At 48.2% G+C, this 24,984-nt stretch overlaps 2 protein-coding genes across 2 annotated transcripts; one reads left to right on the top strand and one right to left on the bottom strand.

Moving 5' to 3' along the window:
- Positions 1-212: 212 nt before the first annotated feature.
- Positions 213-16,771, top strand: LOC135804679 (peroxisome assembly protein 12-like). Its single transcript, XM_065318602.1, has 12 exons — positions 213-421; positions 1,953-2,064; positions 2,893-2,950; positions 3,951-4,074; positions 4,644-4,738; positions 5,050-5,104; positions 5,446-5,521; positions 6,217-6,251; positions 7,861-7,913; positions 9,564-9,759; positions 11,030-11,118; positions 14,976-16,771. The coding sequence occupies exons 1-12, from the start codon at positions 299-301 to the stop codon at positions 15,094-15,096; spliced, it is 1,137 nt and encodes a 378-aa protein (XP_065174674.1). The 5' UTR covers positions 213-298; the 3' UTR covers positions 15,097-16,771.
- Positions 16,772-18,180: 1,409 nt separating this feature from the next.
- LOC135804678 (E3 SUMO-protein ligase PIAS2-like) lies at positions 18,181-21,676 on the bottom strand. The gene has a single exon (XM_065318601.1). The coding sequence runs from the start codon at positions 21,320-21,322 to the stop codon at positions 18,956-18,958; it is 2,367 nt and encodes a 788-aa protein (XP_065174673.1). The 5' UTR covers positions 21,323-21,676; the 3' UTR covers positions 18,181-18,955.
- Between the last annotated feature and the right edge of the window lie 3,308 nt (positions 21,677-24,984).

Below are 24,984 nucleotides of genomic sequence, written 5' to 3'. Positions count from 1 at the left end.
ACAAAAAATTCCGCCGTGGGCCAACCCATCCGCGAGTTGCACACTCTTGTTTATCTACTCTTGGTATCATGCATGAGGATTCATTCAGCAAGGCGCGCGCATGCATGCAGGCATGGCCATATGGCATGGCATGGATTCTGTGCATGCAGCTCTGTGTGTGCTGGTTCAAAAAAAAAATAATTTTGAAATCAACTCCGTCTCGATCTGGCTCCCCCATTTGATTATTAATTTTATGGTCATGGCCTCAAACAAACTTTTGTCTTTTGTAGAATGTAGTTTGACTTACTGTTGATGTGCAATGGGTGACTTTTCCACTCACTTGAACCAATGGCTGGACAGGGACCAGCCGACGCTGTTCGAGCTCGTAGCACAGCGAGACCTCTCAAACACATTGAAACCTGCCTTTGAATATTTCCTGAAGGTAGGAGATGTTTAGCATTCCTGATTTTATTTAGTGGCACCGCAGCTAGCTGCTTCCAATGCGGTGTCATGAGATCATTTTGCTGCGTCTGTGTTCCGTGCATGCAATCATGAATGCATTGCATTATTCACGTTAGAAAAGGTTTTGACTCTTGAGGCGTCTTGAGTTTATGCACGGGGGAATTTCCACCAACTACATGTACAGTGAAACCTGTCTAACGCGACCGCTCAAGGGACCTTCAACGTGTGGTCTCTGTCACCAGGTGGTCTCCTTATCCAGGGTCCATTGACTGGAAATAGCATCCCGTGGTCCTGGTTGCAGTGGTCTTCTAGGACAGGTGGTCGCCTTGTCCGAGTGGTCGCCTTGACAGGTGGTTTACTGTACATGTAACTGCAAGTTCTCTAACTGTTCAGTTGTGAATACATGTAGCACATGGCATGCTAGGCAGGACTTGCGGTGCATACCGGTATTCTGTTTGCTGCTGCTGCTGCTGCTGCTGCCATCTCACATGATGTGAGAAGGTGCAGTTTGTTGACATGTTACTGCCCTCTGCAGTGACTCCACAGTGAGAGGAATTGCAGTCTTTGGTGGAAGTATAATTTCCTGAACATAAACTGCTCCTTTGCACAGTCGACTAGTCATGTCGGGTGAAATCCGGCCCCAAGTGCAAAGCTGCCCCCCCCCCCCCCCCCCCCCCCAGGCTGGGCCAGTTCCCATACTGTCACTGGGTTTGTACATGTGTGAAGGAGGCATGCCTGTGCGCGATGCACAGACGCAGCATGTGCGCGATGCACAGACGCAGCATGTGCACGATACACAGACGCAGCATGTGCACGATACACAGACGCAGCATGTGCACGATACACAGACGCAGCATGTGCGCGATACACAGACGCAGCATGTGCACGATACACGGAAATAGCATGTGCACGATACACAGACGCAGCATGTGCACAATACACGGAAATAGCATGTGCACGATACACAGACATAGCGTGTGCACACGTGCAGTACGTGTACAGTACTGCCCATTGAAATTCGATCGAGTCACTCAAGTACGCGCCGGGCGTTGCACAGCCCTAGACCTGCAAACACTGGGCTGCGAAAAGGTGCAAGGCGCAAACTTGACTTACACGGTTCATTAAGCAGCACTGTATATCTAGACATAGTTTGACTGCAGGCTTTGTTATGCAGGCTTTGGTATGCAGGCTTTGGTATGCAGGCTTTGTTTTGCACTTTCGTTTATGCATCTAGTGCTCGTCATGCTTTCTCGTTGCTTTCATCTTCTAGTAGTAGTAGGCATCTACGCATTTTGCACTAATTTGTGTGTGTGTGTGTGTATGTGTGTGTGCGTGCGCATGTGTGCGTGCGTCTGTCTGTATCTGTATGTGTTTGTGCGTGTGTGTACATGTGTGTGTGTTTGTGTGCGTGTGTGTGTGTATGTGCGACGTGTGTGCGTGCGTGTGTGTTAGTGTGTACGTGTATGTGTGTGCACGTGTGTGTGGCGTGTGTGCGTGTGTGTGCATGGCAGGTGTTGGCAGTGCGTCGGCCAGACTCGCGCTGGGCCACGGCCTGGCGCTTGAACAATGAGCTATTTCTCCTGGTAGACCTGCTCTTGCAGAACTATTACTTGAAGCACACCGGTAAGGAGATGTGTTGTTGTACACTGTTGTATAGGTACTTTAGCATGCGTAATACCATACACGTATAGGTAGTTTAGCATGCGTAATACCATCATACTGGTATACACATAAATACATGTAGCCAAGAGTAGATAAACAAGAGTGTGCAACTCCGGATCTCTCCTGCACAATCTGCAGATACCCCCGCTCACGGCGGAATTTTTTGTTGACGTCACCTTTTTCAGAGAAACGCGCATTTTGCCGCAGAGCAGTGTGAGAGCACGTGCTGGGCACCGATCTTATAGTGTAAAGCCCGGCCAAGAGCACGAGGGAAAACTTTCCGAAAGACTCGCGGCGCGTGCGTCGTCGAAAAGATTACGTCAACAAAAAATTCCGCCGTGGGCCTACCCATCCGCGAGTTGCACACTCTTGTTTATCTACTCTTGATGTAGTGCATGTACACCTGAAGTTTTCATGGTAAGCTGTGTGCGAACATGTATACTCGCACTGTCTTTATCTTCTCCTCCTTGTCACTGGACAACATACCAACCATAACTGTGAGCCTTCTGAGAGTGGAAGTGTGAGCGTTACACATGCTCTCTTGTATACTTGCTATGCTCTAAACACGTGATTTGCTGACCTGGCCAAGCACCCTGTTCAGGCTGCCGATGACTGCCAATTTCCAATGCTATCTACTATCTAATCCTATAATTATAGCAATAAATAGGATAAATGCTGCCGTCATCACCACACGATGACGGCCGAATGTACATGTGTCCTATTTGTTGCTATTTTGAAATTGTTGTCTCCACGTCTTTTATGTATCTAATCCGTCTTTGTTTGGTACAGGTGCTTCATTCTCTGAGAATTTTTATTCCCTGCGACGGAGTCCCAGGCCACATTCCCCGTAAGTACTGTGTGTTTAAACTTTCTTGTTCCTATGCTTACATGATGTCAAGCCACGTCCCGGCGACGCTGAAATCTTGAAAGGGTTATTGTGCCAATAAAGTTTGCCTATTTGGACGAGATACAAGTGTTCAAACATTCCCGAACAGGATTCGTAGAGCTAACTCCGCAAGAAGGTGAACTAGCAATGGAACGCTTTGGCAGCTTTACGTAAAGTAAGTAAATTATCGTATCCGTTCCCGAAGGGAACTCACGACGGCCGCTAACACCCGATAAACCCTAGCAGCAGATGCAGCGCCTAACGGTGGGGGTGAGTGGGTAAGTCTCACAACCACTGGCACAAGTGCCGAAAACGACCCCATTAGCTGCATCCGTGTACCCCTTGTGCCTGGCCACAAGTTCCCAGTTGACTGTGGGTAGCAGCACGGCTGGAAAACCGCTCCCAGGCAGGACTTGAACCAGGTACCTCTCGTGTCTCAATCATGGCAGCTTTACGTACCAGCTCCAAAACGGCTTTGAGATAGAAGTACATGTGTAAGATGTGATCGAAGCCTTGGATATTATAAGTGGGTTTGATGTAATGATTCGCAACTGTCTGATGCGTAAGGACTCAGGACCGCCGGATACTGGTCTTGATTGGTCCGGCCATACCGGAGCCTTTCATTCTTGGTGTATGATACTTTATAGCTGGTGAAAACAACGTCCTAAGCAGTAAGCATGCGTTGGTGGCCACCAAGTTGGTGCAGTGATCACCTGACAAACCGGACCGGTTTTGGTTGGCCTGAAGGTCAACAAAAAAACGTCATGAGAAGTAGGCTGCTCTTCCTGTCGGACAAGTGCATCTCACAAAATACTGAATAGACATGGACGCATGAAAATGGTATGCTGCCTACGTGTATCTGGCTGCACGTTAGGGCATATGTTGGGACGCATGTTTGTACATACAGAGAAGGGAGCCATGGTTAGAGGAGTGTGGTGTTGCTCCCTGTGTTCTGCACTAGCCCGTCTGCCAAACCGGACTGCTGCACAGCTGCTGCCAGCGCGTCGGCTGGACACAGCCATTCAACGGGACGGCCACCGACCGCTCTCTGCCACTTTCATTCCTACACGTCTCTGTTTATCGTTGTAAGTTTTGTGACCAGTGCTGTATTGTCTCTAGTCCTCTGTGCACTTGGTGTGATGCTTTTCATGTTTCCTCTGGAAACACACACACACACACACACACACACACACACACACACACACACACACACACACACACACACACACACACACACACACACACACACAGAGTGCAATGTTAGTGCAGTGCGGTCAATGACTCAATATTCAATAGTGTTGCAGTCTGAGTGCAGTGGTGTACCTGAATTCTCACAGATCATCATGGGAACAACCAGCTTCCTCTCACATCATGGACATGTACAAGTACTTCAAGCAGGCGCGTAGCCCGCATAGGGCACGGGGGGGGGGGGGTCCCCCCCCTAAGAATTTCGATCTAGGTTCTGCATGCACATAATGACCCTGAATGACATGCACCGACCATCCTACACGTATGCAGCCATGCCCCCTCCCCCCCTAAAAGGGGGACCAGCTTTTCCCCTGTGCAAGTGCATGTGCATGCAACGTTGGACTTGTTTTCTAGTATTCCTTACCCTTATGGCTTCAACACCGTTTCCCTATGTCCAAACATGCAGACATTCGTCCCGTATTTGAAGCAGAAGCTTGAGGACCTGTACGAGGCACTAGACTCTGGACAGATGACTGCTCATGGACGAAACCAGTGGCGTAGGTAAGGCGGTGAAACTCAAACTATCATGATAATTACTGCCCGCCATTTGCATCCACTCTGCCTGTAAACACACAATCAACACATTATTACACTAACTTGTGTAGGTTTCTGCTGGGTATTACCTTTTCCCTTATTCCATTGAATTGCTTGAACCTCTGGTTTCGCTTTCTATAATAGTTTCTTTTATGCAATGTGTGTGTGTGTGTGTGTGTGTGTGTGTGTGTGTGTGTGTGTGTGTGTGTGTGTGTGTGTGTGTGTGTGTGTGTGTGTGTGTGTGTGTGTGTGTGTGTGTGTGCTTCTGGGCTTGACAGGCGCTGTCTACAGTTGTTTCAGGCCGTCTATCCTTATTTCCATTTCCTATGGGAGGTAGGGCATACTGCGAACTAGATGTCTGTTCGCAGACGCATGTGTTTGTGTCGCCACCATTGGCGTTGCCATTCCTTCTGCGATTGTGGCCCCCCGTGAGATCACTTCCTCTCAGCTCTTTGTCCGTGCATACTTTGCCCAGTCTTCTGGTCCACCGTGTTTGTTACAAAACACAGGTGGTAGAAGACTGTAGTTAAGCTGACCATTCCTGACAGCATCATCTTCCTTTTTGGTAAACAGTACAGGCGACAAGCAAGCCTGATTGCTACTGTATAGTAATGTTCTTGCCACTCGTTGCCCTGCTGGAAGAATTGAGTTGGTGTATTCTGTTCTGTTTGCAGGGCTGTTTCTTCTTGTTTCAGCTGGCATACCTCCTGCGCAAGACAACTGCCTTCACTCCTCTGCTGTACTTGGCAGGTAGGCAACCCTGGCCATCTATGCTCATGTCAACGGCACATGGTCGTGCTGCTTTGCTCTGGATTGGCTAGAGCAATTGGCAAGCACTGTCCAACCGTCCAGCTTTGAGCAGGACAGTCCTGCTTTGGACCAAAACATTGTGTATATTTACATGGGAGACAATTGCCTTTGTATACATTTTATAAAGGTGTCCTGCTTTGGAACGTGTGACACGGTTGGACAGACTGGCATTGCCACCTGAAGACCTACAGTGTCTTTGCGATTGGCCAGGGCTATGGGAAGTGGACGGGGGCCCGGTCCCGTCTCTTCACTTCAGTTCATTTCTTTTGTCCAGAAACGATGTAGCAAAGGCTGCAAAGCCAACCTGATGTATTTATCCTGATGATGGGCCAGGCCCGAAAATTTGGTGGATTATGAATTGATTTTAATCGCAGTAAGGATACCAGTATTGGAGATGAGGAGTGAATTAATGGGTATAAATGTGTAAGTTGCCGCGTTGGAGTTTGCGGAAAATAAGAAAAGTAACCCTACCGAAACTACCCATCTATATGTCCAGTGGCAATCTACTGCTATTGCAAGCCCCTTCATCTTCAGTCAATGCTTTGTAGGATACCCGTGTATAAAGGATGACAAGCGTCGTTGCAGCATGATAGTCTTTACCCATCACTTTTCCTTTCATTATCTGTGTCTACCAGGTTTGGAGCTCCGGCGGGTCACTGCAGAGGATGAGGTGAGTTTAATGGTACTTGCTTGCAAGATGATCCGTGCCGGTCCGTGATGACTGCGGCAGGAATGACGCTGACAATTGTTCATCATGTGTATTGCGGCTGTTTGGTCCTGCCTTGTGTCTGTCCGACTCATGTGAATAGAGTACTTGAAAATCAAACGTGTTTTCCATTCCCTCAACTTTTGAATTTTCAGCTTCAGCAGCAAAATCTGCTGTGCAGCCCAGGCTTCATAGGGGTACGGCCAAAACCCATCTTGCTTGGCTGAAAAACATGCTCGAGCGCAGCGGACCAATACTTACGTGTAGCTCGCATCGAATATTGGCGATGATGGCACTCTATGAACCATTGCATTTGGCAGCTAGCAGGCTGGCGAGGTGCTGGAAAGAGCTGCAGTGCAGCGACCAATCTCACCAGTCGTGGAGACCACAACCACCGTTTACAAACAATAAGCACACCGCGTTGAGAAGCCATGCCTCGCCAACACACTTCTTCGCGTTGAGAAGCCATGCCTCGCCAACACACTTCTTCTCACAGTCATCCTATACATGTATGTGACCAACAGCAACAACCGAGGTGGAACGACCCGAGGGCACGTGAGGGTTGAATACGCATGCATGAACAAAACAATATTGCGTTTGACTTGCTCATCCGACCTGCTACTGCCCCCCCCCCCCCCCCCCCCCGACATCCAGGCAAGTATGCGTGTGGCCTTTGCATTTGGCAGTGCAGCATCCGAGGATCTCATTGGAGAGACGCTGAAGATTGAGTACCACCGAAGCTGGGCGTGCAACTTGCTTCAATAGGCAGGCAATGATGTTGCGAACCTTATTGTGTCTCAGTGTGGGGAACCTGCCACGAGAACAGGAGAGAGCATGTAACATCATGAAAAGCAGTATGGTATAGAGGATACTGGGACGGAAGTTTTGATTGCAGTCAGGCGTACCTCGCATACTTATACCGGTGAGTACAATTTTCACTCAGGAATGGTGCAACCGAGTCCTCCTTGCTGCCTGGTGAGTGTTGTTTTTCAAACACGGAGCTTTGAGTAGCGCGGCAAAGAAGGACTTGGTTGCACCGTTGCTGTGTGAGAATTGTACTGCAAAGCACGTGTAGAGGCCAGCCTGAGATTCCACATTAGTGAGGTTGTACTGGTGACTGAACAGCAGCTTGCCAGTTTGATGCACCTTTCTCCAACGCTACATGCTTATAGCGGGGACATTGTGGTCTGGACAGAACTGTATTCCTTTCGTTGGACATGCATGGTGTACAAAATCGTACAAGAGAGAATATTGATTGTCTCTTGATGGTCGAAACAGCGCTGTATCGAGGAAATTCTATTAATTTGCCAATACATGTATCTACGACTTGGTGTTCTGTTGCCGGTGTGAATGAGGTTGGCCAGAGAGCCCCTGTGATGGGAGGTGGAACAAATTCATTGATAAACAGGCCGAAAGGTGCTGCTAACCCTCGTCTTGTCGAAAGAATATTTCCGTGCAACAAATTCCCGCTGTGCAGCACCTGGTAATTGTGTTTGTTGTATGCTTTGAGGCGACTGGCAGAGTCTTGATACCTCCTTTAATTTCCCTTCTGCTTTTCTGTTCATGTATTTAGGAGTTGTTTGATGCGATCAATGGTTCCGGCAAATTGCTTGCTCCATCTAACAGGTGAGTACAAACAACAAAGAGTCAGAGGAAGTCCTGAACAATATATTTATTGCAACTTGTATTTTTGAGGTTGGGGTGTGGTGTGTTGCAGTTCTAGTACTAGTACTGGCTTTGGGTAATTTACTAGCGCTACATGGGTACCGTATATGGTATTATTCCCGTAGCTATGCAGAAGACGTTACTTCAGTAACGTCTGGCGCTAGCCAGGGTCCACACAGCTTTAATTTGGTGTTTGTTTGTTTGTGTGTTTGTGTGTTTGTGTCACGCCTGGCGCTATCCCGTATCTGTCCCGTACCGTACCATCAAACACAGCTGGCCACATACAGCTGGCCGCAATATTCAAATAGGGCTTTCAAACGCAAGATCATAACGTGAAGTAACTTGGAAGAATGAGTATGAATGCGAAGTGTATGGGGGAATGCATGTAGGGCGATAGTGCGGGTTCGAATCCCAGGTTATGCCTAAAAAAAATAGGAGAATTGAAAAATTTATAATATCCCTATGCTTTTTTTGCCTAGGTCATCAAGGCGGTAGACGGTGTCGTGTTACCCTCGACCGTACATGTCCCGTACCTGTCCCGTACCTGTCCCGTACCGTGCCATCAAAGACGGCTGGCCACAATGCATATTCAAATAGGGCTTTCAAATGCAAGATCATAACGTGAAGCAACTTGGAAGAATTAGTATGTATGCGAAATGTATCGGGGGATGCATGCAGGGCGATAGTGCGGGTTCGAATCCCAGGTTATGTCTAAAAAAAAAGGAAAAATTTATATGAATTTATAACATCCGTATGCTTTTTTTGTCAGGGTCATAAAGGCGAAAAGGCATAGCGTAGGGACCTGAGCTTCCAAGCTCTCTCATAGGGGGGGGGGGGGGGGGGGGCAGGAAGGGGCGGTGGGGCAGGGCAGGACAGCGGTGTGAAGTGAGGCTATGGCCTAGTATGGGCTTGGGGTGTGCGCAGAACAGTGACAACTTGCCGCTGCTTACGAGGCAGTTTGAGCCGGGATGTGTGTGAGGCACTGTGTGAGGTAGAGTCTGTCAGCTTCTGTTTGTACTTGTATCGGGCTTGAATGCGCTGCATTACTATCCACGGCACTCTGTGGAGGGCTATCCAGAAGTGGCTGGCAACTTTCTATGGTACGCTGCCAGCAGCATATTGTAGCATGTTTGTCGCTTTTGTTCTCGGTCTTGCTTGAACTACTAGTATTGCTTTGCTCGTCAAGGTACTTTTGCTGTTGCAGTGGCGGTGGGGCAGGGCAGGACAGCGGTGTGAAGTGAGGCTATGGCCTAGTATGGGCTTGGGGTGTGCGCAGAACAGTGACAACTTGCCGCTGCTTACGAGGCAGTTTGAGCCGGGATGTGTGCGAGGCACTGTGTGAGGTAGAGTCTGTCAGCTTCTGTTTGTACTTGTATCGGGCTTGAATGCGCTGCATTACTATCCACGGCACTCTGTGGAGGGCTATCCAGAAGTGGCTGGCAACTTTCTATGGTACGCTGCCAGCAGCATATTGTAGCATGTTTGTCGCTTTTGTTCTCGGTCTTGCTTGAACTACTAGTATTGCTTTGCTCGTCAAGGTACTTTTGCTGTTGCTGCTGCTGCTGTTGTTGTTGTGATGGCGGTGGCTACTGCTGCTTTTATGGTGAACAGATCGTTTCTCTGGAGAATTCTCTCACTGCCAAGTCGTGCAGGTGGTCATGTTGTGGCAATGGCGGCATCAGGTCTGCCCGTGTTGGCCTTCTTGCTGAAGTTCATGGAATGGTGGCAGAGTGACGAGGGCACTGCATCGCGTCAAGCCGCTCGCTCCACTCTGCAGCTGCCCATTCCACCTCCGCCCACGACTGCGGTATGCCATGCGTGTGATGCGTGTGCTGCTTATGTGTTGTGTGTCCTTCACTGGTACAGTTGCGCTCACTGAAATCTGACCCAAAGTGCAAAACTGACGCCCTGGACCGCGTCCGATTACAGCACTGAACTTGTACGTGTGCACGTACAGCCGCATTCGTGCCACTTCCAGAGCGCCGAGAGCCGTGCAAGTTGAGGGCAGCAAATATGCACTTTGGGTCAGATTTCACCGAGCACAACTGTGCCAGTGACACCAAGTGTCTGCTGTGTGGCTATGAACGTTAATATATATTTTTTAACATGACATACTGATAATTGTCCTCTAGTATCCTGATGATGGGCCAGGCCCGAAAATTTGGTGTAGTGTAAATTTGAATTTGAACCGCAGTGAAGAGACCATTTTTGGAGTTCGGAGTTGAGAAGCGAAGTGTCCTAAATGACATACTGATAGTCCTTTAGCCTGCGAAAGCTATGTACATGTTTGCTCGTATGCGACAACCTGTCAAGGGGATCACTCTGATCGGGTGACCAATCACCTGCCCTGGAGGTCCATGAGAACCGGATCATGCAACGGATATCTTTAATAATCATGTGACTGTCCGGTCAAATTCCTGTGTTGCCAGCTGCTGTGCGGGTAGCTGCTCAATCATGTATGTGACGTGCACTAAGTGTGCAGTGGGTCTCTACTGTACTCGTACTGATGGGCTGGGTATGAACCTGCTGAGTGTACATAATGCTGATTGCACTGTGCTAACACACAAACACAAACGCACACACATTTTGCGTATAGCTGCTCCCCCCCCCCCCCCCTCCCCCTACACACACGCACACACATGACCGCCCGGCATTTAGAACCGGTGGACCCAGAACAGACGATGCAGAATCTTCCCGTTTTCAACTCCCTTGACCTTAGGAATCTTCTTTTCGTAATAATTATTATAGGTACTGTACAGGCAGAAAATTTCATCGGTCAATAATTTCGCCCAACTCCAAAGAAAGGGAGTTCATCCGGTTGAAATTTTCGTCTGAGGATCACAAGAGTGTATTGAAAAGCTGGAAAAAGCGACATTAGTCCGGCATTTAATTAGTCTAAAAGCTCATTGGACGAAAAAGACGAAATTTAATTCCAGGCAAATATTTCTGCTTATACAGCGTTTAATACAGATGGAATAATACTGAGAAGAAGGACACGCTTCAGGATCTTGAACATCTCGGAAACTAATCACGGATGGTCTTGTTTGCTGGTACTGCCATCGTGTTTGCTGTTTCAGACGAGTGCCGTGCACCCTCCTGCTCACCCGGTCCTGTGTCCATTGTGTGGTCAAGTTCGGCGCAACAGCACAGCACTCTCAGTGTCGGGGTATGTTCTCGCCTACAATGTAGTATGCATTATACCTCATTCCATATTCACCCACATGCAATGGGAGGTATGCATCTAAGATGGCCGTCACCTTTTTTGCGGGGCAAGTTACCCTATATTTGGCCGGTACAACCCGTTATAGTACATTTATGAGTATGACCTCACAAAGTTCATGACCTTTTTATGCAGAGCTGGTATTACAGTGTGTACGGTTGTAGTGGACTTGCCCCGCAAAACCTTATGGCGGGAAATGGATGCATACGTCCCATTGCCCATCTACATAAGTGGTGAATATTGCTCAATATTCACCGCTTGTATTCACCACTTATGTTCACCACTGTTGTTCACTTCCGATATGGCTTTTCCAGGAAAGTCATTGAAAACAAAGCGTTCACAGAGCACATCAATATTCACTCCTTTTTTAGGAAGGAGAGTTGAGAGACAGCAGCATTATGTACAACTAGCAAGTGCAGCCATGAAAGCAAGTAAAAATTAATTATTCCCGTAGCTATGCAGAAGACGTTACTTCAGTAACGTCTGGCGCTAGCCAGGGTCCACACAGCTTTAATTTGGTGTTTGTGTGTTTGTGTGTTTGTGTCACGCCTGGCGCTATCCCGTATCTATCCCGTACCGTACCATCAAACACAGCTGGCCACATACAGCTGGCCGTGATATTCAAATAGGGCTTTAAAACGCAAGATCATAACGTGAAGCAACTTGGAAAAATGAGTATGAATGCGAAGTGTATGGGGGAATGCATGTAGGGCGATAGTGCGGATTCGAATCCCAGGTAATGCTTGAAAAAGAATAGGAGAATTGAAAAATTTGTAACATCCTTATGCTTTCAAATACAAGATCATAACGTGAAGCAACTTGGAAGAATCAGTATGTATGCGAAGTGTATCGGGGGATGCATGCAGGGCGATAGTGCGGGTTCGAATCCCAGGTTATGTCTAAAAACAAAAAGTTGAAACTTTAATATAAGAATCTATAACATCCCTATGCTTTTTTTGTCTAGGTCATCAAGGCAAAAAAGCATAGCGTAGGGCCCTGAGCTTCCAAGCTCTCTCGTACTGTGAAAGCAGGCAGGGTAGCAAAGAATAGCAATGCATTGAAGAACAACGCCACAGCATTACTACCGTACTGGCAATATATGTTGCCGCGTAACGCGTAACGCAGGGGGGTGCGGCGTAACGCGCGACCAGGCTAGTGCGACAAATTTTCGTTGCGTTCGTAACGCGCGTCCGGCGGGGTGCGGCGATCTTTTCATTGCAAAAAAGGCTGAAAACTGTGAAAGCACGTGTACCGCGTGGTGAAAAGTTCAAAACTGGACGCAGCAGGAAGTCCTGCAATAGCAAAAAAAGGACTGCGGCAATATAGAAACCTGTGTAACGGCTCCTGTGCGACTTTGCATGTAACGCCCTGCGTGCGGTAAACATGTGCCAATGTAACGCTTCATGGCCTCACTGCGACCATATATATTGCCAGTACGGTAGTACATTTGAGAAGCAATCCAGCACGCTTGTTACCGCGAAAGCAGAAGATGGCACTGACTATTACTGGTCACACTGTTCAGCTAGAAAATTCTTTCTTTGTGTTTCTTTACGCCTCTCTTTCAATGACAAACAAAATCTCTTCTTCGGCTTTGAAGCGTGTACTTTGAACACCACATTCGAGAACGTTGCACCTTGAGCATTGAAAACAAACCCAGAAGGTGATGTATCTCCCTGATCGCTACACAAACTCGTGTGTGAAGTAGCCTCAGTTACAGCAGACTGAGAAATTTCAGTCCTTTCTGAAACCGAGCATTCTGGGACTTTCAAATCGATAGCATCTGCAAACCTAGCTGACTCAGCGTGAGTTACACCGTTGTATGCAGCAAGTGAATTGACATTTTTGTGACCAGTTACAGTACAGATCTTACGGTCTTCAATGCCACAGCGTTTCATGTGAGTAATGCTCGTAGCACGCAGACAGTGGTTGGTATAGGAATAAGAAAGGCCAGCGGCTTCTGAAATCATCTTAATCATGGAGTCTAACTTATTATGGGAGAGCGGGCTTTTGAAAAACCAGCAAGGCAAATCGCTAGAGAGTATCATACCTGGTGAGCACGCAGCTCGCTGAAACAGCCTGTCAACGTCTGGGTGGACCTTACTCCTGAAGTCGGTAGAAAGCGTTATACGGACATTGTTGCCTTCACCTTCAAAGCTGAGGTCCTGCTTTCTCAGTTTAGCCTGGATTTCGCCACCTCTCAAGCAGAAATGCGACGATATCTGGAAACAAACGTACATCAATAGCTTCCGCAGGTCGCATGAAGTGTCAGTATCTGCGAAATACTCACTCATCTTCTCCCAGTCGCTATCGCTGATGGGACGCTTATGTTGAACTGCTGGTTCCCGGCCTTCTCGCTTCTTCTCCTTCAATACAGCGTCCAAAACCTTGTTCGCCCGCTGGAATGCTCCATCGGTGAAAATATTCACTATTGGCTGATGATTTGTGACATGTCGATGGATTGCGGATCGAGCTGCAAGCAAGGAGTTTCGCCTGTACTCAGAAAAGTCCTGTTTACGGACGGTAGCGTAGAACTTTTCTAGGGCATCCTCCAGCTCCGGTGCGCTGACTGAAGAGAAATCAAGTGCAGTACCAATACTGCTCTCTTTACAGTAATTATCGAAAACTCGTATCCAGTACGATGTGGCTGACGCTGTAGCAGCCGGTGTTGATTGTTTCAACGAAGTTTTGATCTCGGCAGCACCTGCACTGCCAAACCGTTTTTTCGGAGGAGGTTCATCAGCCATATCTTCGACTTGTACTTGCCAAACTTTGAAGATAAGTGAAGGCAGAATGGCTTGGCTCGCTGTTTATATACCGACTCCGGAATTGGCGCGATGCTCCCAGATTGGTCAAATCTTCCCATCGAAACCGACGATGATTGGCTCCCGCCACAAAGCTGCACGAGCGTGTTCTCCAAGGGGATTGGCGCGATGCTCCCGGATTGGTCAAATCTTCGCATCGAAACTAACAATGATTGGCTCCCGCCACAAAGCTGCACGAGCGTGTTCTCCAAGGTCGTCACCTCCCGTGCCACATGCACCAGAACGTGTACACGATCGATCCTCAATCAACACTGACTGTGTTGAACAAGATTCCGTCATCAAGTACACGTGAAAGTCGTTCTCAGATTCATGCAAGAACATGCCAGTCGGTGTATACAGGATAGTGAAGTAACAGCGTTAGTTCTGCGTGCATGTACATGTATGACCAACAGGACTCGTTTATTGGGTTTTAGGGACAAGAGGGTGAATATGGAGAGGTATAAGTCTAATATTACCTTCAGCCTCGTGAATATGGGCGAATATTCACTAGTTATACAAACCTCGGCTTCGCATCGGTTTGTATACATGTAGTAGTGAATATTCGCCCATATTCACGAGGCTGAAGGTAATATTATAATTATACCTATGCACACTACTACAATGCATGAGAATTGACTGATACCTAGTCCTTGAAGTAGTCGACCCGTATGGTGGTAAAGGCAAACCTGGAGAAATGGCGGTGAATAACGTTATATGCCTGCCCAGACATGCTCTCTCAGCTGCAAAGTTATACTCTCTATGGTACTTTGATGTACTTGTATATTTGCTTCCGGCACTCTAAAACACAGCTGCTTTGGGTCTGTGAACGAATTAGGCCGAGTGTAACGAAACATTTCTGTCTCTCCTCTACACTCGCACTTTGGTTGTTTCGGTGTGGTATTGTGTGCCACCGGCATTGTGCAGGGAATTTGTTTACCACATGGTTCTCTGCTGTACACTCTCATGCATGACTGTGCTCTGTCTCTCTGTCTCTCTCTGCAGCTATGTCTTCTGTTACACTTGCTTACACAACCACCTCAGCCGACATGGGTACTGCCCGGTTACACACCTTCCGGCGTCGACTGAGCAGATGGTTCGCATATTCGTACCCGATGCAGGCTGATACGTGGGGTTGTGTTTGTGGCAAACTATTGGACCTCACCATCAATGACCGCGTTTGTGTGCTTGTCCATTATCTCCCACACCCTCAGTAAGGGAGTAGCGACGGGAGTGTTTTCCGTGTGGCGGAGGTGGTTGAATACTACAGCTTTGGCCTGCATCGTCCTCGTGATCAGTTCTCATTCCCACCATGGCAGTCAGCATACTGTATTGTACATGTCATAATTGGATGTACATGTACACTGTTGACCCACGTGTGGTGGATCCATGCTGTGGATGCTTGGCCGCAGTGTGATCTGTGCCAGTCACCGGGCGGCAATGCAGTCAATGGTGAGCTGGGGACGATGACTTCATCCACATTGACAACATGAGGATAAGATCGCCTATTGCTGACAGATGATACTAGATCACCAGCACAAGCACCATCGTCGTTAATAGCAGCAGCAACGAAAGCCCTGTGGCAGAGTGCTTTACTGGTCACGTTGAATCAAATGGCTGACAAGTTGCCCTGGAAACTCCAGTGGCCCTACCTACCACGCTACAGGACTATAACGTACCGGACTAATGCTGGGCAGTGGGTCATGCATTGAAACCCCCCCCCCCCCCCCCCGGGAAGAAGCGGCCACCTGCGTACCGATCCTGAACCCTGTGTTGGCTGTTGCACGGGCAGCATCCATGATGTGTCTAATTGCACTGCCATGTACACTGCTGTGCTGGCGTGTGGATGCCGGGGTGCTGAGCATTGCATCCGTGCCGTGGCTAGTAGCAGGGTGCTGAGCATTGCATCCGTACCGTGGCTAGTAGCACTACAATGTACACGTATCACCTGCGTTGTTGGTTATGTGTTGCTGCTGTGGATGCCGAATGCTGGCTATTGCATCCGTTTCGTGGCTAGTGACATCGTTAGCACTACAGTGTACACGCGTCACCTGCGTTGTGGTGTGTTACTGCTGTGGGTGCCAAGTGCTGGCTAACTGCATTCGTGCCGTGGCTAGTAATACTACGCACATCACCTGCTATGTGTTTGACACTGCTGTGCTGGCACTTGGGTGCAGTGTGCTGATTCTAATGCTCGCTGGTCGTGGCTGTAAGTTTTCACATGCAACATCTTTACTTTCTCTTCCCGTTCAAACTTGACGCCAGAGGATTGTGAAGAGGGGTGCCAGAGGATTGTGAAGGGGGGGGGGGGGGTGCCTTTGCTAGGACGGTCTGCAGCAGTCACCTGTTGTGGCTACGTGTGCAGTACGGTATCTCGGCTGACATCGTAAACTTTTGTTTTGCACACTCTGTCCTTACAGTTGCATCATGTATATGCTGAGAATCAGGGACTTGCAATTTATCACTGCTGATTTCTATTTTTACTGCGAGTGCGTTTTATGTTGGCATCTTTCATATCGTTATCGTCCGTTGCTACAAATACCGGTATTAATTTAAAGGTAGAAATTGAAGGTAGAGCAAGGTTCATTGTGACTCAAGTATTAGTTTCACTTTTACGCGATCAGCAGGCAAGATTATTCTTATTTTACTCCTTGTCAGTTTTGTGCTAGATTGTGCACGTCTGACTGTTCAAAATCTGGTTTGGTTGGTGGACTCGATCGCATGACTTGTGCCCACAATTTCCATGTTACAAACTATGTTTTTTTACTATGTTTTAGCAACTTTTTTTTACCTAAAACCAAGCACTGGAGATGGCAATTAATACCCGGGACATCAAGCGCCCACGTGGCCGACCCCATCTCAGATGGATTGACAATATTAAAAATGATCTAAAGCACGCCAATATTGATATTTCTGACTGTTTTGAACTGGCTCTAGACAAGAAAAAAAATGACAGATGCTCGTGGAAAAATGTGCTGCGCTTGCGTAGTTGTTCTTACTGCGATACGTTCTAACAATAATGAGATGCCTTTTGTCGGCTCTTCTGCCTGGATTTCGTTGACAGATGCGTTAAGCCCATGGATCCTTCCATGAGTGACATGCGAACTGTAGCTATTGTTATTATTACCTAAAAAAATACAGTAGAATTCAACAACAGAGGTGCATTCAGTTCAGACGTGCCTCGCAAAGGATATACCTCAGTTTAGTTTAGTTTAAACATCTCTTATTATTGTTTTTCTCACCCCACACCCCTCTACTCTGTTATCGGCCCTCTTAAGAGTTGTGTTCATCACTGTTGAGGCTTCCGATGGAAAATAAAAGAATACTACTACTACTACCTCCCCACTGTAAAGAAGTTCAGTGTGGACCATATTCAGTATATACTACAGTAGTAGTATGTGTTCCGCAAGAAGTTGCAAATCCCAAGCTGTAGTGCAAGGTGGGCCAGGGGGGGGGATAAGTGCCAAAAAAATGGGAGTATAATAATAACAAGAGTACATAGCCCCCAAGAGTGTGCAACTCCAGCTATGGGGTCTGCGACGGCAGAACTTGGGATATGTACTCTTGATAATAATACTATAATTATAGTACCAAGAGTACATAACCCGGGGTTATGTGTTATGTACTCTTGATAGTACTGATATGGGGTTTATGCAGAAGCAGAGATGAGGATGATGGCAAGACCGCCAACAGACGCTGTTTTCTGGAGTACCCTACCATCACAGCAGTTATCTTATCACGGCGAAAAGGCAAATCGCCAAGTGTGCAGTTTTTGATAATTAGCCATTTATGTGTGAATAGTCTTCTTACATACAAGGGTTTATCGGGTGTTAGCGTCATGAGTTCCCTTCGGGGACGGACACGATACTTTACTCTCTTTTTTTGCTTCTTACCACAATCGCAATGCCTGGCAATGCAAGTGGCAGGGAACACGGTATCAATTTGTAGGAAATGTATTCTGTACTAGTGGTTGCCAAAAAACTACCGACGTGACGAGTCACGGTACGCGGTGATGACTGCCCAAGACCACTCTTTTTATTTTATTTTTTTCCTTTTTTTGTTTTGTTTTTTTTTCCTTCTTTTTTTCTTCTTTTTCAACTGTGTCCATTTACACTGAGGGCATCAACCACAAACAATGCATGTGTCTCAATACAACTTATCACGCGCGCATGCTTTGGACATGCTCACAGCCCACAGTAGGTACACAGCAGACTGTGAAAGCATTGCTTCAACGGATTAAAAACCACACAATTGAAGGACGTACGGATACATATAAAAAAAAACAATACACCAGACAGAGAGGTAATGATGAAACTGCTGAACTCAAAAGAAGAAGGAACGAGGGACAAAACACAGAGACGAAATCTAAAGTAGCGGCGCAAGCCCGAAGAAATGTACCGTATGTTCAAGACTGACACGCAGGGTACGAAGCGAGCACTGGCACGTAACATGATACGTACTTAAATATTCATTTTCAAAACGAGCAAGTCAAAACAGAGTGCCTAAGGATGATATAAAAAAGAAAAAGCCTCAACAGATATATTGCACACCGGTGTACGCACACACCTAGAATACTGTGTGGTGCACGACGTACAGCACACGCAGCAGCGGCGCAGAGTGACCATGAAAATGATGGCGGGCTGTGCTTCCCGGACGATGGCGCTACAGCAGGCACGTTTTGTACTGCTAGTGAATATATAATATCATGCGCGGTTTTATGCTTGTTATGCTGTAGGCGAATAGTGCCGTTTATATTACTTGTTGCTTGGATGGGATGCACTATGCAGTCGGATTGAAGAATAATGATAGAAACTATTACCCGGCAGTAGCAGCGAAGCAGACCTTACAGTAATCAAGATTTCGGATGGAGCCAGTTTTCGTGCTGTTCTTTTGTTGTTTCTATACAAATTCACAAGTAATTTCTTTTGGTCTGGACCAGAGCTGTCAGCAGCCATGGAGAGGAACTGCTTAGCTTAGTGTTGATGCTACAAATAGGAGGAGGATGAATCAGCACGTGTAGTTCTACGAGTAGATTCCTCCTGCGGGTAAAGGACAGGATACGGCTGAGTTGGAGACGAACAGGCCGGAGCTGCTGCTGCTGCAGCAGCCGATGAGCGCCGGTCCAGAGAAGGCATATAGACGGGAGAATACGCAGGGGGTGCTCCGAACGGTCCACCATAGTTGTACTGCTGCTGCGAGGGTAGTGGCAAGGGACTGTAAGCGGGTGGCGTGTCAAACGAGTGAACAATGCTCTGACTGCCACCGCCGGCGGCGGCAACATTTCCACCGCTACTAGTATCCACATCCGCTGGCAGAGAACTCATGGTGGTGGCGTCCAAGCCATGGTCGTAATGCCACATGCCCGTTTCGTTGGCAGGCAGCAGTGCATTTCTAGTCGACGGCCCTGTAGTTCTACTACTGCTATGGTAGTAAGGCTGCTCGGGCCAGGGCTGATCCATAAAGGGGGTATAGCTCGATGGATCAGTGGGGTACGGATACGCTGTTGCTGACGAAGAAGGTACCGGTCCGATTCCTAATATGGATGGAGTCAAGGAGGATAGTGGAGGGCAGACACTCAGGCCAGCACCAGTATACGCACTCAGATCAGCCTCACTGCCCAGTACCAAGCCTGTCTCCACGTTAGTCGACTGAGCTGACGATATGCTGTCCAGCGTGTCGGACCGCTTACCAATCGGCGCTGCCGACATGCCAGTAGTTCCCTTGGCAATACTACTGTCGCGCGACCCCGGACCTGACATTGCCGCTGTTTCTGTCGCCATTGCTTCATCAGCAGTAGTGGCACTACCACCGGTAGCACTCAACATACCATGTCCACCACCACCACCACCAGCAGCAGCAGCAGCAGCAGCACCGGCACCACCACTACCAGCAGCAGCAGCACTGTCATCATCGTCTGAGTCGGTGTCCATAGTCAGATCAATAACGTCTGGCCCTGCTGCGGCTGCGCGGCCATCACCGCCTGCCTCTTGCTCTTGCTCGCACGGCTCCAAGCTATGGCAGCTGTCTGACAGGTCAAACACAACAGGGACAATATCATCAGACACTGTAGACACTGCTGCACTGCCAACAGCATTGGTCGCACAGGATGCCGGGCCGCCCGTCGCCCTACGCTGGTTGGCATCACGAGGGTTGTACGGCGTCCACGTACCGTCCGCCATGTACTCGATATGGTCGACTGACGACGGGCACTTATCCAGCACCTCCTTCATCAGTCCGTCGATCATAAGGCTGTCAAAAATGGCTAGGCAGTCACAAATTGGACACACCCAGCGGGCTTTCTTCTCATTCATCTGCAGGAAATTGGCCATGTCAAAGCAGTTGACATGCTTACAGTTCATCGAGCGGCCGGGATAGACGAGCCGCGTCTTTCCCAGCGGGCACTTCAGCGAACTGCGCAAGCTGGTGGTTGCAATCTCTGCATCGCCACCGCCAGTCAGCTTATCTTTGATGAGCGCACGGCACATGTCTGCACTGCGGACACGCTGACATACCTGCTGCAGCAGCTCGGCCGATGAGCGCTTCAAGCAAAGCTCCACAGTGACAACATACTTGCGCGTGATCTCTGGCACGGGAGAGCACACGAGTTGTATCTTGTTCCTGCCGCTGAGTAGCATGTTGGCAGTTATCTCCACCGGCTGACCATGCTTTTTCATCTCGCCGGACGGCTTGGCCATCTGATAACCCGGCATGATCACGGTCCGTCCATTGACGCTGAGCTGGCACTTGGGCGGGTACTGATCGTCCTGCGTACAGCTCAGCTCACATGCAGCAAACCGGACCAGCACCTCCACGGTGAAGTGAAGGTCGCTCTTGTGGCCAGGTCCGTACACTGATGGAACCGTGCGACGGCCTTCTTCCACGCGAGCACCCTGCTGCGGAGTCAGCCTGCACTCAAGCTCCATATTTCGAGGAGCCATGCTTGCTCTACTGTCAAACGAAGGCAGCAGAATGGGCTTCAAGAGAGTCTCCAGCTTTTCATGAAATGGCAGTGCCTTGAATTGAACATCTACGGCAGAATTCGAACTCGACGCCAATTGCTTCTGTACACCCCCAGGACCATGGCGAGGTACTGCTGTTGGCAGTGTTGCCGCTTGCGGAAACCGCTTTTGGTAATATAGGTCAAGCTTGGCCGATACTGGCAGAAAAGACCCACTCTGAATGGCATTGTTGATGAAGGTCAAAGCCCTTTGACGAAGTTCATCCTTTTTGCCGTTTTTGTTCAAATTGCAAGACTGCAAAAATCCCTGAAGCTCTGCTACGCGGAGAGCGTAGACCTTTCTCTTGGCCGAGGATGACTGCTCGCTGAAGCTGACTTTGCTGTCTTTAGACATACCGGTACCTCCTGCTGCTCAGGAAAAGCAGGCATTTCTGACAAATAATTCAAAAATTGAATGATTTTTAGTGTACTGTAAACTTAAACTAATACTTGTTACTTCCACAGATTGATGGTTGCCTTCTACCACACTACGACAGCTATCGAGGCAGATATACCTGTACTAACTACACTTATAACACGTACTCACGTAGGCCCGGCACAGCAACAGGGCCAGGCACACAACTAGATTCCTGGATCTCCAGATCTCTCAGCAAGCAAAACAAGTTAGTTCAGACTTTGGCCCAAGCCAAGCCAAAGAAGTCGAAGGCAAAGGCGACGGCAAAGAGCACACGGGACTCGAGTCGAGGTCTCGAGGATCGATGCAGCGCAGGTGACCTGTGCACATGTGCAGTAGATCTCCAGTGCACTAGTATGCGAGTAGTGACTGCGTGAATGGCTCGATCGACTGCACAATGACGTGGGTGATGTGGGCGATGATCGATGGGTGATGTCACAATTATTTCGTCATCAAAACCATGAGAAAAAAATAATTTTTGTAGTTCGCTGCATACCAATACTACTAATAGGCACTTCAGTCACGTGACACGACCTGTCAAAAAGTGCTAACGCTGAATCGCGTACATGCGTGGCACCACGGAAAGGCGCATGCATAGATCGATCTGTAGCTGCACGGAATCTGCGCAGGGCCTTCTCGTGTGGCGCAGCGTGTAGCTGAGGCCCTCAGCTTTCGTTTGAGCCCACATACGTCATGATGCGGCAATTTTTTGAACTCACGTACAGTTCGAGTAAAATCGGCAAGGATTTTTCGGGCATTTCACTTGATTGCACGCATTTGCCATGTAGCTCATCGTCTTCAGCGTCGTATTTCCTTTCGGAATCAGTTGTCCTCGTTTGTCCAACACTTTGCGCATTGCTGCGCAAGAAGAAATAATGCGAGGTGTTATTAAAAGCGAGCCGCGGCAGGCGTCCTCCCGGCAGTAGTCCTTGTTCGTCGGAGCCCATGCGCATGGCTGCGCAAGAAGAAAAATTAATATTGCCAGGTATTATTGGAGTCGCATCGGAGCAGTCGTCCTCTCCTGCAGGCAACGAGTAGGACAGTATATACTTCGGCGACTGGACCAAGAGAGCTGACATCAAAACGGCCTGCTTGGAACAAATCGTCAGCTGATCAGCAGGTGGCTTCCAGCAACCAAGAAAAGCATTGACGGTGATATAATACCAAGAATCCAGCACACACTCTATGCACAAAATCTCTCATGCTGGAGTTGCTGAAGTTTCAGTAGTCCCAAACATTTGCAAACGATGTTCTACATGTAATAGTTTGTCATTTCTTTCCGTCAAATACTCTGTAAAATTCTAGTTTGCTCCGTCTGTGGCTCATTGTTCTTCTGTACTCATCACCACGTCAGTACTGTACATGTAGCAACAATGTGTTCTGGCACTGAATTATTGTAGTTACTTTATCTTACCTCAAAGTCTCATCTTATGCTTTTCCAAAGGCTTCTCTGCACTGTTTTCATGCTGTTGCGATGGAGTTGCTATGGAGTTGCCATGGTGACCACACCCGATATCTTCGTCTGAGCTGCCGGACGGATGAAAAATGCGAAGTTTTTCCAAACCATGCTGTTTCTGCATTCATCTGGTTATTTTGACCTGCTTCGAGCGAGCCTGGTATTTTGCCACTATAGACACTGAAGCAAGTCCTACCAATTTCTGATATGCTGCTGGTGCCGTCGAAATACTGAAATTGCCGTTATTCAATTCTCCGACTTTGGATGGCTATATCTCTGTGCCAAGTTCAGGGCTCACAGTCGGTATGCAGGATCGACAAAAGCGTCGTGCGAGGGCGGGTTTGGTGCACGTGAGTCGCGTGACCCCACGAGAGCACAGATCGTGTACATCCTACGCATCCCAACAGAACAAAGAAGTAAAGAGAAAGAACCTGGGCTTGAGTAGCCTGTTCTTGTCTTGTAGATCTATAGAGCCGATGTTCGCGATATTTTGGTCGGACCTGTCCTTTCCTCGCTTCTCTTGGCATGCAGTGTCAAACCATTCTCGTTTCCGTTCGTCTCGATCTTGTGCTTTTACGATCGTGCATACTCCAGTGGAAATAGTTTGCTTTATTATTTTCACTGGGAATTGCACTGCAACACTGAACAGTTACTGCCAGCCCTCGGCAACGACTTGCCTTTCACTGTGCCTTGTAGAATTGGTCCACCGAAGGAGAAGGCGAAAGGCAACCTGTGCTAGTCCCAGGAAATTCATGTCATGTAGCCGCTGTTCGACCAAATGCTGATGCTACAATGAGCGATCGCGATATTCCACAGGTAAGAAGACAAACAAACGAGTCAGAGCTCGCCAGGCAGGTAACGCCGAGAACATACAACACGGAGCTGCTGATCGGATGGAGGCGAACGGGACCAGCAAATCCGCCAGGCGTTAGTTGAGGGCCACTAAAGGCCAGGTTTCCAGAGGTACCAGTTCCTCCATGATGGCGAAATGCGCTGCCACAAGAACTCCAGCGAGAACGAAAGCACAGCAACCAACTCCGCGGGCGAACTGAGGAGAGAACACTGAAAAATCTGTGCGCAATGATTTTCTGTTGGACGGCGCGCGTTGCTGTTCCGCTGCATGCATGCGTTTTTCTTGTTGTTTGATCTGGTGCTGCTTTTGCACTTTTGGCGTTCTGCGCGCTGAGTGGCACTCACTCAAAAATGTCCACTACATCTCATTCTTGGCGGATTTTGATCATCTATGGCTTATTTTTTTCAGCGTGGAATTCTCCAGACATTTACCGATCACTTTTCCGTTTGCTGTGCCGAAATCGAAGCCAAAACGACCAGACTTTGGCTAATCTGTGCCGGAAAACTGGAGGGAAAATGGTGAAACGCTGCGGTAGATCACTGAGTTTGGGGGTTTTGAATCAGCACAGCGAATCCCAGCTTCGTGGACATCAGGGCCGATGTAGTGGACAAGATCAAAGATTTGAGAATAGAGGAGAATAGAGGCCTGTGATTGGTCAGTTGTCATCACGTGACATCCGCGCAAAGCCGTGCGCGACTCCACGCTTTTGTATTGGACTGTGAGCCCTGAAGTTATTCTTTTTGCTTCAAATTTTCTGTGGAGTCTTCCTAAACCTATCTGAATCGGATACAAGAAAGAAATACGAGTATTTCTGGTTTTGAAAAAACCGCCTGAAGTGCCTACTACTAATATCTATGACTGTACTACACTCTACAGTGTAGTCGTACCGTACCGGTTCATAAAAGCCATTCCATTACATGTATACAGTATACTGCCAATAGTGGCATGTGTCTGCGTGTGCGTCATGGTACATGTATACCGCATACATGTACAATAGTCAATAGTCATTGCATGTCAAACGCACGGTGCCATAAAATTAATAATAGTATTAATAGTATCAAGAGTACATTTTATGTTCTCTTGATAGTATTATACAACAATAGGGAGTTGGACCGGTCGACCCCTGAGACTTAGCAAGAGTGGGGGTTATGTACTCTTGGACATAGTGATAAGTGCTCTATCAACTCCCGGTGTAGTAGCACAGTAGGGAGGTTCTGCTATACGTGAAACGTAGAGAAATCACGTAGAGAGCAGGTGTCTGGGTTAGAGTCTACGGCTTCGCGTGTTTTGGCT

The sequence above is a fragment of the Sycon ciliatum genome, chromosome 1 (genome assembly GCF_964019385.1).
Source record: "Sycon ciliatum chromosome 1, ocSycCili1.1, whole genome shotgun sequence".
In the NCBI taxonomy this organism is placed as follows: domain Eukaryota; kingdom Metazoa; phylum Porifera; class Calcarea; order Leucosolenida; family Sycettidae; genus Sycon; species Sycon ciliatum.
The sequence above is the reverse complement of the archived record's forward strand: the minus strand, read 5'-3'. Positions and strand labels throughout refer to the sequence as shown.